This window comes from Carassius carassius, chromosome 2 (assembly GCF_963082965.1).
Source record: "Carassius carassius chromosome 2, fCarCar2.1, whole genome shotgun sequence".
NCBI classification, from domain to species: domain Eukaryota; kingdom Metazoa; phylum Chordata; class Actinopteri; order Cypriniformes; family Cyprinidae; genus Carassius; species Carassius carassius.
The window spans coordinates 32186334-32203464 of NC_081756.1; the positions used below are offsets into that span (position 1 = coordinate 32186334).

Consider the following 17131-nt stretch of genomic DNA (forward strand, 5'->3'; position numbering starts at 1 on the left):
AGTCTACAGAATATCCTGGTTCTTTTTAATTCAATCAGTGAGTGTAGTTCACACATAAGAAATTATAAAAAGACAACTGCTTTCTGCAGACAATGCCACTTTTATTTGAAACACTGTAAGTCAAAGTGCCATTTAAAGGAATAGTTTAGATCCATCTAACTATCCCTTAAATACTACTGCACAGACGGCATACAGCACCAACAGTACGACACGTTTGAGTTAAATCTATCAGAGGCAGATGCTTTAATATGTCAGTGATTTCAGAATCAGTGTGCTTCACTGTACTCCGAGCGGAGTGGAATAATTCACAGACGCTGCTGCCGGAGGGGGGAAGTGAAATGCTCCTCTCTAAAATCTAGAGGTCTTACAAGCTGGTCCAACATCAGTGGCAATCAGTTCATTTCACACAAACTTCCTGCATGCTCAGTAAACAACGCCCACTAGCCAGGGTTAACTCATCAGGGTTTTTTGACTCATCAGGTACAGTGTGTGCTTCTGAAAAGCAGCATCCTTCTCTTTCTTTTTCACTAAGAAAAAAAAAACAAAAAAACACTGTCACACTGCACTCTTCGGTTGATCAAACAGGAGGGTTCATGGTACAAAAAAGTACTTCAATGTCAAAAAGGTGAGCAGTACAAAGCAGGACAAATGTAATTGATAAGGAGACCACTACTTAATTATTTAAAATTGTGAAAGCACTATGTTTTACAAAAATAAAATATAAAAAAATTTGACTCAATCATTTGCAGTCTCATTGTTAAAAGTAAGCTGCATATTAGTCTATATATAGTCTACATTTATATGTATTTTATAATGATTTAATAAATTACGACAGTGGTATAGCAAGCTTAGGCAAATAATAATAAAACAGTTAGCGTTCACTCAAAGGGATTGTTCACTTATGCCGTTGCAAATCCACAAGACTATATCATTCATCTTGGAAGCACAAATAAAGATATTTTTCTCTATTGATCTCTATTAAAAGTTCAGTTTCAAAGTGTTGGTTGCATGGACTTTTCACAGAGGGACAGAAATCTCTTAGGATTCATTAAAAACATCTTCATTTGTGTTTCGAAGATGAATGAAAGTCTTATAGGTTTTGATGACAATTTGAATTTTTAGGGCAACTATCCCTTTAAAATCCATTAAGATATGCAAGTTCTTTATTCAAGAGTTCAGCTTGACTAATATCAAATACCATGTCCCTTTAAAAAATATCTTCCAGACCAGCTAATGAAGAAAGAATGCAGTCAGAGACGAGGAAGATAATTTGTGCACAGAATAATTTTTTTAGTGTGTCTAAAAGCCTATGTTTGATCACTAGCCGCTTGACTAGAGTGATGCGTTACACAGGAAGCAGCTCTGAATGTCACATGGAGAGTTTATTAAGATTTTCAACAGGAGTATCTGCGCTTCGTGTTCGACATGTGACAATCACAGAGAGGGCCTCCCATTTCCTCAACTTCCCTTAAATTGTGTAGGCAAATCCCACTTGGTCTTGTATGGGACTTTATGAAGGTCTGAGGCACTAGAGTGAGAGCTTGCTGAGATGGGTGAAAGACACACGTATCTGCGTTTCCTTCACTGCTCAGGCACATGGGGAGCTCCCACCTCTAGAGGAGTGCTGGGGTGGGGAAGGGACCCCGTGCTTCCCCTCCACACATCAACCATTTCATGCGTATCGAAGAACTCCTCGGGCTCCTCAGGGGTGAGTGGGGTCTGGGCGCTGGAGTCGGCCTCTGAGCTGCTCTCTCTGAGCTCCTGGAGCACAGGCAGAGAGCTGGGCAGCCCACAGAAGGACTCTGCTGGCGGACTGTCAGCCAAGTGTGAACAAGCAGCACTGGGCTCCGCAGGGGCCGGGCTTGGCACTTCGTCACAGCAGGGGCTCTCTGTCAGACACTGGCCTGCAGAGTCTGTGCCATCCACTGCTGTTTCACCCGGTCTCTCCAGGATAGGAGATGGTATGGAGGGGTGGGGGTCCTCAGAAGGGAGGCTGGTTTCAGTGCTGCTGAGTACAGACGTGGAGGACACACAGTGGATGTTGTTGTGAGGGGCTGGGTGGATCTCCTCGCTGCTCTGCGGTGTGAGGGTGATCTTCTCACTGAAGCTGAAGCGTGGGGAGGTGTCAGCCGTTGTGGGAGACGAAGGGCCGGCGCTTGACACTGTACTGGAGGGACCACTGCTGTCTGCATGGGGGAATACAAACACACACACACACACATTATTTGGCACATTTTGCAATGGAGGTGCCATTTGTGTCTCTCATATATACTGTATGCGAGTGCAAAAAATGACTTGAACAATGAATAGTGCCAACTTTTACTATGTGTTACTCTAGATGTTTTTCTAAACGCATCAACACAAATTGTGTAACTACTTAAAAAAATGTTATTATTCTTTTGTTTTCTATCATAATGAGAAAGCCTTTTTTCTCGTTTCAGCCCTGTTTTCACAACTTTACGCACATTTTGATTTAAAAAATATATTTTTGTAGATTACTAATATACACTTTAACTTAATGTAATTTTTTATGAAATACATTTTTAATTAAATTATTTTAATATATTTATAATTAGTAATGATGAAGCTTTAAGCTGGTACTTTTAAAATGTATTAACTTCAAATGGAATATCAAATAACACACATGTTAAAATTATAATCAAGCACTCTACACGTGTATGTCAGTCAACAAATCAAAATAAGTGTACTTTTAAGCCTGACAAGAGATTATTAAAACAATAATTTAATTGTCAGACTTGGATTTGACATTACAAAGTGCACTTTTTAAAGTCTTGAAATTTTACTTTCTTTAGGGTAGACTTAAGTAGCCTTTTATTAATATTATATATATATATATATATATATATATATATATATATATATATATATATATATATATATATATATATATATATATATATATATATATACACACACACACACACACACACACACACACACACACACACACACACACACACATATATGAGTATGTAATTTTGAACATACTGGTAAGATTTAAAGAACACTACAAATGCACATTCAATACACTGAAACGCAACAAAGCAACTCAAACGCAAAGTTATAGCTTGATATTTTTCACCATTTTATTGTTGTGTTTAAAACGTCAGCATTGTTTCATCAGCCTTGCATAGTAAACAACTGATAACTGAAAAGTTTATATAAATATCAACATTTAATAGTATGTCCTTAACTGTCAACTTTGTTACTTCACTGAAGGCAATAATCATATTCCAACATACACAAAAGTGTATGAACTTAGTCTGCAATTGCACAGTGATGTATGTTACCACTTAAACATCATCTGGTCCATACAACATATATGTAACATGTTAGCACAATGGCTATATACATGAGTTATCTCCACTTGAAATAGCAAAGGGCAGCAGTACTCACACCATGGTGGCCGATCAGAGCGCTGGCGCAGAGAAACCGAGGAGGACAGCACTCTGTGAGGGATGTAAGAGTCCCCCGTGGGCTGGTTCTGGGAGTCAAACATGGCTGAGAGAGCTATAGGAGGGGAGACAAACACACATACAGTTAGGACACAGGTCTATTATAGGTCAGTATCAAAACAACTGTGATGGACATATAACTCTCCTTAATGTATGCCATGTTAGAGTGGTGCTATGGGCATCACCTCTGGTTGTCCTGGTGTGGGAATCTCCTGCATTCTCACACACAGTCGTCAGGAACTCGTTCACTTGTTTGAGTGAGAGTGAGTTGTGGAGGGTCTCGAGGGGGTAGATTGAAGGCACCATGGAGCAGCCTTCAAACCCTGCAGACATCAGTATGCACCCAGAGTGACACAACAGTCTCTTACCACTGAACCAATAACAACAGACATTCCACTTACTGCCAAACCCTTGTTAGTGACAGAACCACAGTCATTCAGACGCAAACAAACCCACCACATCCTCTCATCATTCATTCAAGACTTATCGTGTGTCACACAGGAACTCCAAATCTACATTTAAAAATAAAGACAATAACACAGACAACTTCAAATAAAACAAAAACGTTCCTGTAATTAGTTGGTAAGAATCTCTATGCACTAATTTTAGTTGAAAAACCACACTTTATATAGATTAAAGCAACACGTGTAAATTAGGAGGGAGCTGGCAGAGACAATAATAGTAAAAACAGGAATGATTGTGAGAACTGAACCTGTGGCTCATCACGTGATCAGTGCATGAATTTTATAAAAGGAGATAAGATTTCATGATAATACATAACTTACGCCTATTACTAATGAAAATGACCCTGGATTCTGGAGAATTTAGTAAAAAATTCAAATACTGTAATAACATAATGTGCATGTATGATTATGCATGAAGTTATAGAGGTTTGATTAATAATTGTGGAAAAAAAGTGAAAAGTGAAAACTCACATTTGGAAGAGAAAATGACAGTAGGCATGCAAATCATGTGCCACTATCATGCAAGTCAGTCATTTCTGATACGTCAGAGAGCCGATGCGACTTTAAGCTGGCACAGTTGCAATAAGATGCCACTGGCATGCATCTGCCACACCACACCACAACACACAGCAGTGGGAGGTCACCCTAATGCTACTCCAACCTCTTTTATTACAATTTGAAATAAATTAAATATCTTTTAAAAAGTAATTTATTCCTGTGATCAAAGCTGAATTTTCAGCATCACTACTCCAGTCTTCAGTGTCACATGATCTTTAAGAAATCATTCTGATATGATTATTTGGAGCCCAAGAAACAGGTCTTATTATAATCAATGTTGAAAATAGCTGTGCCGTTTAACAGTTTTTGAGGAAACAGATTTTTTTTTTCAAGATCATTAATGAATAGAAAGTTTATTTTTATTCAGTTTAAAATTGATTTGAAATAGAATCTACTCGTAACATCGAGAAAGACTTTATTGAAACTTTTGATCAATTTAATGCAACCTTGGTGAATAAAAGTTTTAGTTTCTATAAATAAATAAATACATCCTTACTGACCCCAAACTTTCAAACTGTATTGATCATAATGAAGAAAAACCGCTGAGGTGGGGAATTACAGCTAACTTAATTTGAGATATATTATGTTAATGCCAAAACAATATATTTTTTTATTTATGCCTATATATTTTATATCTATATAACTAAAAATAAAAAGACGACCTACATAAACTTCAATAAAAAAAATTAAATGATAATAAAAAAAAGGGGGGAAAAACACGAGAGCTGTGTAATTGCAAGCTGCTTTTCCAAAAAAGCACAAGCATGCTTCAAACAGCAGAGGCGCTAGAGCAAAGCAGAGGTCATTACTGCAGTCACGGCACAGCAGGACACGGAGGACCCTCCGCAGGGCTGACCGTAGAGGTACTCTAGTGGGTCCTGGCCAGAGATTAACCAGTTGCGGAAGAGGCGGAGATGGTAGGAGCACTGATGGAGGTGGTGGGCAAAAGCACTGTCCAAACAGAACGGGTGGCCAATATGGGGGTCGGTGGAAAAGTGCCTCAGCAGCTGGGCTACCTGGTGCTCTTTCAGGGGTTCTGGGGAAGAAGAGGCAGAGCAGAGCAGGGAAGAGAAGAGTGGAGAGTAGGGGGTTTGAAAAGCAGATGGCTGAGGGCGTGGGGTCCTCATGGGGACATTGTGGACAGAGATTACCGTTTCATTAGCAGGCCATCAGAAAAGCTCCCCACAACAGGTCTGACACAGTTTAACTGACGCTTCTCCACATTTAAACACGCCTGTTCACCAGCAGATAATCCCAAACAGACACACAGCATCACTTAAGTCCGTTGTAGTCTACAGCCTTCAGTCCAAAACATATACTGTACAGGGGAATCTCCTGGGCTCACAGGAACAACTCACTAAGCTAGACACCGAAACGGTCTTCATCCCCACACTGACTCCGAGAACTTCAAGACAAATCTATTTTTCCTCACATCACACCCCATTAGACCAAACTATGAGGAGGTAACATTATTACAAAATATATACACAAAAACTTTGGGGTCAGTAGGATTATTTTCTTTATTAAAAAAAGTATTTTATTCTTCAAGGATCCATTCAATTGACCAAAAAGTTACAATTTCAAATAAATGCTGTCCTTCTAAACTTTCTGTCGATCAAAGAATCCCGACAAAATGTATAGTTTCTACAAAAATATTAAGCAGCAGTGTTACAGTATTTTGATCAAATAAATACGGTCTTCCTGTGCATTAAAGACTAAAGATCTTACTCACCCCAAACTTTTGAACACAAGTGTTAATGCCCTTTTCATATCTTTTTATAGATCTTAACAAATATGTACTTCATCGATCTATTACATTTGGATATTCAATTATTGAATAAAAAAATAATAATTATTGCTTATTTTATTTAAATTAATGAATGATGTTAAATAATTTAGGTGAAAACATTTTTTTAATTCAGGATCAAAAGCCAGAAAAAAATAAAATCAGCAGCCTGAATGGATACTTGAGTTTTATTGTCAGCAGATCATAACCAATGCATTCAACACGAACACACATATTTGTTTTTTTAAATCATGCTGTGAATTTTTCATTTATATTAAGTCAGTTAATGATTTGCTACACTCTATACTACACCTACTACTTGCAGAAACCTTTTAGCGTTCTTAGATTATAATTAAGACATTATTCAGGCTCTTTATTAAGCCGTTTCATCATGTGTACCATTGGGAGGTGCCAACAATGTAAAAGATTTGGTTTAATAATCCTCGTGGGGGCATTTGATCCCCACCTGAGACCACATATGCACACACTTTACCAGGAAAACACCAAAATATAATAGTTAGGCTGAATTAACTAATTTGTTTAAAGAGTATGCACTCATTTCAGAGACATGAAGGTAAATGAGTATTTCTTAATAACTACAGAGACATAATTAGGTTGGTGGAAAGGTTTTGAGAGCTGGATGGCTTGGAGTGTGTGGCATCTGGCAGGGAAAGAGGATTGTGTAGGTGGATCAGGGACCATCTTTAAGCTCTGCCCGAGATGTACTGAACACATACAGAACTGTGTCCAAATACACAGTGCAGTAATCCAGATCATTTCACAAGCAGTTTTTCCATTGTTCTTGACCTTTGTTATCATCTCCATTCAGGTCTGTTGACACTAGAAAACATCTCCAGACATCCTTTTGACCACAACATATGCAAGACATTTATTTTACCAAGAGAGAAAACACTGATCATCTTAACCAACATAACAACATGCAGTTTATACACAGCACGTGTCTATCAATGAAGTGTAGAGAACCACAAAAGACACTGGCTAGTTCATCCTTATCTCCAAGTGTGGAAGGACATTTTTAATTACATAAACTGAAAATGTCCATTTCTATTTGAAAGAAGTGTTTCGTCTTTGTCGTTTGTGGCATTTCAGATTTGAAGCTGCTTCCCATGAAGAACCAGAGTAAAACACTCCTCGGTCTCACAGCTCAACATTTACAACATTTAACATAGTTGGGTCGAAGAGGAAAAAAATTAAAGTTTAATACAGATTTCAATTTTGTATTTCCTCATACATTAGAATGTATCCGGTTTAATTTTATGTTTTTCTAAGCAAAAAAACTATCTGACTATCATACTTTTTTTTTTTTTACCATAATTTACAGAAGACACCCATTAAAATGTAATTCAGTGTAACAACATTACATACCAATAAATCTTGTCAAATACTAATTAACTTTAATTTTTAAATCTTTATATTTTGCTAATTTCCTTTAAAACTCTAGGTTTTGCTCATTTGTCAGCAATACATTTTTGTAAGGAAGAGAATGTCATTTAAAATATAATACCATTTATTATGATCACATATTATTTTACGCATTTTAATAAGTACAGGTCAGAATAAGTATATTGTTTCATTTTGATATAAATATTATGCAGTTTGAGACTGTGAAGGACGTTTTGCCAAAGACAAAAATAATAGTCATTGTGCCCATAATTGCAGTGTTTTACTTTTGGGTGGAGAATCTTCTCAATGGCCTTTACTGAACTTATGACATACTGTAATGAGGGAGGACTCAGTTCAGAAATATTGGTAAGCTATTATTCTTTATCTTTATAGTTATAGTTCTGGTGTGAGTGGGCTTTAACAGTGCCATCCAAGCTACTAAGTCTGCATTTACTTTATCTTTTTTTGTTTTTTTTGCTTACAGTGCCTAGCAGCTCTCTGTTTGTGGCCATCTAAAAATAATCAATAACACAAACTAAACAATATAAAAATGCATTCAAATAATAATATTTATTAAGTTTAACATATATTTGCCAGTGCTAAATATTCCTCATTTATATGCAATATAAGTAAGAGTAAAATTATTTAAACAGTGACGCTGTCATTCAGTGTAATGGACATGACAAAAACATTCCCCTGAATGAAGAAACTTCTACTTCAGCCTATATTGTAGGAAATCAACTGGCCACCTGTATCAAACACTGAGCTTTTGAAATATTTTGAAATGATCAAATATTTCTCGCAGGTGCTATTTGATGATGTCACAGACTGTCGGATGACTATCAGATGTTTGTATGATTTCAGAATGACTTCTTGTTCCTGTTACACTGAATGACCTCTGATAAACTGCATCTTCAGGACAAAAGTCCCCTGTTTATTTAAATACTTAAAGGCATAGTCCTTTTAATATAATATAATATATATTTTTAATCGCCAACACTTATTTGAAAATGCCAAGAAAATTTTAAAACTTTTAACTTGTTTATTTAAAAAAGTAGAGTTCGGAACATTGCGTTTTGGAATAGTGTTGGGCAATATGGTAATTTTTCAAATGTCAGCCCATGAGATACACGATATTATCATGCATGGGTGGAGCAAGAGAGAGACTTTGTTCTTGTCATAGCAGAACTATTTTAAAAAGGCACAGGTGAGAGAGAGTGAGCCTATTGAATCACCAATAATCAAAAAAATATACTTTCAAACATACTGATGAACTAACGTTAAAAATACTGTATTTAAAACAGCTAGTTCATATAGTCGGACACAACTGTCATATCACACGTCCTGACAAATCTGCCGCATCTGCGCAGGGAAGTTATCAGTCTAAATGTTCTGCAAAATCAAACAACGGTGAAAATCAATAGTAGATTTCATTTAAAGTCCAACAGTTTAACACAAATATTCGACATAAATGAACACGTTAAACATAAAGTATTCAAAACAGGTAAGTTCATATATTTGGAGTAAGTTGAATTGAACTGATGCATCAGTCATACAGCGCTCCGGACCGCGCGCCTCATGACGAGCTTGACGCACCGCCACAGAAACAAGAATGAGATGCATTCGAACATAACTGTGGCATTAAACTCAGTTAGTGAGGGCTCGTTTAATATATTGCACATATATAGGCCGTTCAGATTACTTGTTAAAGTGCAATGAAATTCCTTAGATCTGCAGACGATGTATGTCTGTTTGTGGATGGAGACTTTGTAACGGCCAAAACTATGTATTTTGCATGCATCACAATATGTGCGGTGTGCATGAAAATAATATAAAAAAATCATCCATCACCCATAGTGGTTCTCACGTAGTCCTTCTATGTCATCACCACATAGTGAGTGTTATAAGTTAAGTGATCAGTCTTTAAAGAGAAGGACTACGTGAGAACCACTATGGATGATAAGTTCGCTCTGCCGCCTTTAACTTTTTCTTTGCGTTACAAATAAAGTAATCTCTCATGTAGGAGAAGAGTGCGTTGCCATGTAGCAGCCATTAAATGTGTGGGACACCAACTCCTCGTTTTCTATCTCTTTCATTTCATGGATTTAACGAGTTATCCGAGTCAAAGCCTTACAACTTCTTCACTGACTAAAGACTCTAATCCTCTTTTGCGCGCGCACGTGTGTCTGTGTGTGTGTGTGTGAAATGCGGTGCTGAAGTGAAATAGCTGGGCAGTTTGATAGCCGAATTATAATAGGCCACCTAATAAAAATAATAATAGTTATTATTATTTTTAATACATTAATAGGAGAATGAGCCTAATATCATCTTGACTATCGACAGAGACATGCTTACGTTGGTATCTCTGACAATCATCGATACACGATACCATCTATCGGCACAACCGGAACATTATTTCCCCTGTATTTTTTTTATTTTATTTTATTTTACAAAATGTATTTGAAATATGAAAGTAGACACTTTACTTGCATTTAACATGTTTTTAATGTATTTTTAATTTGATGCAGACACCAAAATGGTGACATCTCGTCTTTGACCCAATTACAACTCACAACAACATTACTCTTAAATAAAATTGGAGAGAAGATTAATGGAGTAAAAGAGTGACAGGTGAACCATTTTGGTCCCGGTCACTTTCTGTTACATTTAAATACTTTCAAAACAGTGAAAAACACTGTCCAACAATACCAGAGCAATGACAGGGGAAGGGTTCAGTCTAGACGTGCCGGTATTCAGTAATGCAATATATCACGGTAATGAATATGCACGATATTGTTATCTTGGGCACTTCTAAATACCGTGAATAATTATACATTACAAATTATTCAGAATTTGGGATGCATTTTAAGAATAATTTTCTCATTAACTGGTCAAAATGCAGAAAAACAGCCATATGCTGCTTGAAACACACGTGTGCGCTCTGATGTAAATAAGCACACATGAGAAGCACATGGGGGAACACATGAGAGACGCCCTGAATGAAAGCACATTCACTCTCTGACAGCAGATGCCGGTAAACTGCAAGAAACGCAGCTGTTACCCTGGAAACACCATAAATATAGCAGCTGCACTACTGTACTTTCTTAAACGTATTTAAATAGCCATTCAAATTTGTGGATTTGCTGTGGTGTTCATCACAGCACCAAATACTTACATATTTAGACTAAATAGGCTATTTATTAATCAAACTTTTTTTTTTTTTACATTTTAATCTGGACTACAACAAGCCCTAGATATTGTTAGAAAGTATCTTGATTCTTTATTGTTCATTCACACTTTACATTAGGGCTTCATTACTTAACAAACTGCCAATGAAAAATTCTTCTGAACATTCATTAATCTTAGGTATTCCAATATTTAATAACACGTTGTTAAAATCGAAAGTTGCAAATGTGTTATTTAATGAGCTAACATGAATTAAGACTTGTATTTTTTTTTAACAAAGATTAATAACTTCTGTTGCAAATGTAGCTATTGCACATTGTGAATGTTAATGCATTAACTAAGGTTGACTAATGAGGTCTTATTGTAAAGTGATACCGATTGGTCTTTATAGTTCTTTTGCACTTTAATCTGTGTAATCTGTATTGCTTTATTGTATTTAAATATTCAGTTATTTTTGTTATAAGAAAAAGTCATTAAACCTAATGGCCACTTAAATTATGGCCACTTTTTTTAAACAAAATTTCAATATCGTGATAATACCGTATACCGAAGTATTAGCAATTAATCGCAAATTTCATACCGGCATATCCCTAGTTCAGTCATAGTGCTGTCCACTAATGGTACAGATTCATTATCTTGAATATCCATTCATAATTGTATATTATGAAAAAATCATGATCTTAATCAGTAGTATTTATTTTGCAATAGGAATATCAAACTAAATTTAATTACTTCAGAATAATAAATAAAACATGACAACTTGTTGCAGAGAATATATTCCTGAATTAATTTATTTTTCAAATTGTTTTTAACAAATTAATTCAAGATATTCTCTCTGACATACACTACGTTTCAAAAGTTTAGGGTTAGAGAAACTATTTTGGTCACAAATTCTGCATTTATTTGATAAAAATAAATGTAAAATAATTTGTAATAATAAATGAATCTTTTCTATATTAACATTTTAAAATGTAATTTATACCTGTGATGGAAAAGCTGAATTTTCTTCAGTCTTCAGTGTCACATGATCCTTCAGAAATCATTCTAATGTACAGATTTGGTGCTCAAACATTTCTTATTATCAACATTGATATTGTGCTGCTTAATACTAATGGAAACTGTGATACTATTTTAAGATTATTTTATGAAAATAAAGGATATGCTACAGAACAGCATTTACATGAAAGTTAAAGACATTTATAATGTTACCAAAAATCTGTTTCATTTTTATACAGCAACGATTCATTAAATAGATCAAAAATATTAATTTCAAGGAAAAAAAAAAATCAACTGACCCCAAACTTTTGAATGGTAGTCTATATTATATAAGTTAAGCTTCCCAAATATAAACCCAGACAAAAATACTGATTAAGAACATGACTTTTTTGCAGTGTAATACACCCACCTTCCCACAGACTTACAATCACATACAATCAATCACAGGAAACAAACATGAGTTTAAACTTTCACACGAACAGTCATCCGTAAATGATTAACATCGAGTCACTGGGTGAGAGTGAGAGTTGTCCACAGGAGGTTACAGATAGCAATAGCGATGTATGTGGGAAGGGTTTGAGACTTTCATGAATGGTTAAAAAGATGATGAAACTGGAGAGGTCGGAAGAAACATGACAGAAATCACGTGAAAACAGGAGAAAACTAAACCGACCATAAATTCCAAAATGAAAAGTGTTTTCCACTGACATGCAAATCAAAGGGACATGGAGGAAGTGGAAATATACTTGAAGAGAAGCAGACATACCATTAGTCGGATGCTTTGCAAACGACACAGAAAATCTCTTTACTGCCGGCATAGACAACAACTCTGAGGAAATAAGAAAGGTCACTAGAGTTATCATATTTTACAGTACACCTGTAAGGACGGGGACGGTGTTACAGAGCTGAAGGTGTGAGACTGTCAAGGACAGTAGGGTGAGGAGTGTAGGGCTGGGTTTCCACTGGGGCTACAGACTCAGAAACACTGGGTCAGAAAGCAGAAGAGCAGTGTTTAGCGTCTCAATGTGATTTAGACTGACAATGTTCCTTATTACGAGGAGTAAGAGGTTTACTCGGGTAGAGAAAATAAACTCTTAGGGTGCTTTCACACTAGCACTTTTGGTGCGAACCCGGGTTCGATTGATCGATTGACAGGTTCGAGTTCAGTTCGTTTGGATGATGTGAACACGGTCTTCCGAACTCAGGTGCGCACACACAAACCTTACACGAGTCCGCTTAAAAAGGGTGGTCTGGGGTACGGTTCATGTGAACTCTGGTACGGTTCGCTGCTGATGTGTACACAATCGTACCAAATCACGGAAGTGAACTGCTATTAATGATGTATCATTTGATGAAAACGTGTGTTTGTGTGTGTTTCACTCACTTTTCTGACAAGTGTGACTGACGCGCTGCAAACAGAGAGCTGTATATATAATTTATGTTTATGTATACATTCGTAAGACAGACGCAAGTGCCTTTATGTACCGAAGCTTTGTAAACAAAACGACCGATTCAAAAATGTAAATATATGTAAGTGCAGAAAGCAATGTTATGCATTTGCTGCCTTCTCCAGCGCCGTTGTTACCAAGCAACGGTGTAAACAACTGCTGGCTTGATGACGCAAATGAATCGCGGGGGGGCAATCGAACTCTGATTCGGACCATGCAAGCGAACCAAGTGTGAAAGCACCCTTAAAAAAATGACAATAAAGGGATCTTTATCTTAACTGCTTAAATGTCTTCACATAGTTGCCACTGTAAAAGAGTGCATCTATTTATAACACTTTGGCTACAGTAATATTTTCAGCACTTCTCTTCTATAAATACAGATGCCATCTTATCAGACGTCATCTCTCAGAACAAACAAAAAGATGGACAGAAGCATGAAAAGCTGGAGACGGTCAGATCGACCCCTCGCTTCTGTAAGCAACTCAGAGAGTCTGTAGCTTAACAGCACATGCCTTCACAGGACAAAACCACACACAACAGGGAAGACAAGGAGACTGGGGATTGTGTTCTATGACTGGCCGGTCCTAGAGACCAGCCAGAGATTTGAAATGAAGCTAATACGGATAAATGAACAGGCTCATGTATTCGATAGCAACAAATGCAAGAGTAAAGTTATAACTGCAAAGCAGCAGTAAACAAAACAAGAAACATGGGAACTGAAACAGGGAGAACTACAAACAATGTCACACTGACACCTTGTGGACAATAGGATATTTCACGAGTGAACAAACTGAACATTCTGGAAGGAATCGGGATGCGAGAGCACTCCAGTATGGACCGGAGAGACACTTTGTCAATGCAGTTTCAGATAAAATACCAAATTACAGCGTAATCTAAAACTAGTTTGGCCAATTATCGCATTAAGTAATAATTTCAATCCCAAAATATTGGGTAACACTTTATAATAAGGTTCAGTTCATAAACATTACAGAACAAGAATAACAATCACCAGTCATTTTAACAGTATGTACAGTATTAGTTTAGGTTAATTATATGGGTCATTTTTTATTACATTTTTTTAGTAATACATTAGTTGATGTTAAAAATTTGAAATGTTAGAAAAGTTATGTAAATTCCTACATATACTATTAACCAAGATTAATAAATGCTGTAAAAGTATGTGTTAACTAGTGTTAATATATAGAATCTTATAGTAAAGTGTTACCAAATAGTGATGTGATAATTACAATATATGCTACTGTTCAAAAGTCTGGGATCAGTAAGATTTATTTTAGTTTTTTAACAAATGAATAGTTTTATTTAGCAAGGATGCACTGAACTGATCAAAAGTGACAGAAAAATAATATTACAAAAGATCTCTATTTTATATACATGATGTTCTTTTGAACTTTCTATTCTTTAAATCCTGGAAAAATGCAGCAGGGCTTACACAAAAATATTAAGCAACACAAATGTTTTCAACATTGATAATAGTAAGAAATGTTTCTTAATCAGCATATCAGAATGATTTCTGAAGGGCTAAAACAGCTAAAATTCAGCTTTGCCATAATACGAATACATAACCTTTTAAAATACATTCTAGATAATATAAAATATAATGTATAGAAAACATATTTATTTTAAAATGTAACATTTCACAATATTACAGTTTTTACTGTATTTCTGCAACTAAAAATATTTTTTTCCAAACCTGTAAAAAAAAAAAAAATCTTACAGACCTCAGACTTTTGAAATATTGTGTACAGTGAGTATAAAAAAGAATCCCCCCTTTCAAAAATCACGTTTTGTTGCTTTTCAACCAGAAATGAAGACTGACACAATTTTTGTTTTTATCCAGCTGTATCTGTGCAACTTATAACATCCAAGTTAAAGATATAACACCAACGTGTCAGAAAAAAAACAACGATTCACAGTTGGAAAAAGGATCACCCCTCCAAAAAATGACTTGTAAACTCAATCATGTGATTAATCACCTTCTCAATGGCACACAAAGCTATTGGACTTTCAACTGTGGTCACTTTGATAAGCTCAGCATGAAAAGAGCTTTCCTGGAGCATTTCAGTTTTTGTTAGTGCAACTGAAGTAAACAGTCAACTATGAGTGGTAAGACACTGCCAAAAGGTCTCCGGGATAAAGTTGTGGACAGGCACAAGTCAGGACATGCATACAAATAAATGTCAAATTTTTATCAATGCCTATACAAGCACAGTGAAGTCTATTATTAAGAAGTGGAAGGTATTTGGTACAACACAGACCCTCCCTGGATCAGGACGTCCCTCCAAACTAGATGGAAGAGCAGGAGGAAACTGATCACAGAGGCTACCAAGAGGCCTACAGAACCTCTGAAGCAGCTGCAGTAATTTATGACAAAGAGTGGTCATTGTGCACAAGTGACAACAATATCACAAATAAATGTGACTTGTAAGGGAGGGTTCGAGAAAAAAGCCACTCCTCAAGAAAGGCCACATGCAGTCATGACTGAGCTTTGCCTAAACGCACCTTGAAGATTCTGAGGCAGTTAAGACTAAAATGTAATTACTTGTCCTCGACACCAAAACCAGGGACTGAAGCACTTGTCAGGATAGAAGGAAAAATGGATGGAGCAAAATACAGTCAAATTCTTTACAAAAGGTGGTTCAACAAAAGACTGACACAAGCGGGTGATTCTTTTTCTAAATCAGTGATTCTTGTTTTTATTTCAGTTTTTTTTTTCTGACATTCTGTTTTTCTTATATATTGCACAAATACAGCTGGATAAAAACTGTGTCCTTCTTGATTTCAGGTTGCAAAGCTACAAAATGTGATTATTTTAAAGGGGGGTGATTCTTTTCTATACCCGCTGTCTCTTAGTCTGAATTGTAACAATTTGATAACATAACAAAAAGCCCCTTTCTATAGTGTAAGGCAAGGCAAGGTCAGAGTTTATATTCATTTTGCTGTTCACTAAATCTAAATTTTTACCATGTTTTTGCATCAAACATTTTTGGAATCCTGCAGTGTACATAAAATATGTGTTTCCAATTAAACGTTGAAAAAAATATAACCCCGCATAATATGACAAATGACAAGTCAACAAAGACATAATTTATGAAAGACGATGAATGGCACTGTAGACTCCATGAGTTATGTACACCATACATTCAAGATCATGAAAATGAACCAGACGTGAAATGCCGAGTATGACAGCAAGATGTGTGATACACACTCAGGACCTGATGCAATGGATGTTCTTAATCCTAAACTTTACATTACTCACATTCACAGGAAGTGCCCTTTAACTATTTAATTTCTAGCTTCTAAACTATTTTATTATCTCTATGAGAGAAGGAGCTGGACTGAGCACATACCGTCTTTATAGGTCAAACTGCCCGAGGAGAATTTTTTGCGGTGTGCGCGTGCGTAGTCCTGAAGGTTGGGGGCACTAGAGGAGCCCCCCAGGACGTTGGTGCTGAAGAGGCCAGCACACTGAGAGCCTGCGGAGGGGGTTAGATCATGGAATTAGTGTGCACACCAACCACATACACTTATTAATCAAAACACAACAGTTACTACAGAGAGAGTGAGAGGATTATAAAGTCATAATATGACTCATGCCAAAACCATTACTGTTTGAAGGACATCAATGACAAAGGCTTAGTAGAGCAAAATCGAATGAACAAAAAACAGAAGCAATATTCATTAAAGTATTATAAATTATAATTATAAAAAAATGTAATATAAATAAATACAACAAAAAAACTTCAGTGAAATGGCAGATGAGTATGCTGAGTATATGAGACATATGAACGAGTA

The 17131-nt window shown here is 36.2% G+C and overlaps 1 protein-coding gene across 7 annotated transcripts in view; it reads right to left on the bottom strand.

Moving 5' to 3' along the window:
* Window positions 1-80: 80 nt before the first annotated feature.
* Window positions 81-17131, bottom strand: part of LOC132108508 (inositol hexakisphosphate and diphosphoinositol-pentakisphosphate kinase 2-like) — a 34425-nt gene continuing 17374 nt past the window's right edge. Inside the window, exons 26-31 of one of the 7 annotated variants that reach the window (XM_059515208.1) lie at window positions 16687-16812; window positions 12637-12699; window positions 5355-5534; window positions 3662-3799; window positions 3418-3531; window positions 81-2186 (exon numbers count right to left, since the gene is read on the bottom strand). In XM_059515208.1, the coding sequence (XP_059371191.1) occupies window positions 1582-2186; window positions 3418-3531; window positions 3662-3799; window positions 5355-5534; window positions 12637-12699; window positions 16687-16812 (1226 nt within the window). In that variant the 3' untranslated portion in view covers window positions 81-1581. Of the gene's footprint in view, window positions 2187-3417; window positions 3532-3661; window positions 3800-5307; window positions 5535-12636; window positions 12700-16686; window positions 16813-17131 lie in introns of those variants that run through there. The other 6 variants (XM_059515214.1, XM_059515221.1, XR_009424474.1 and 3 more) reach the window with 6 other exon arrangements.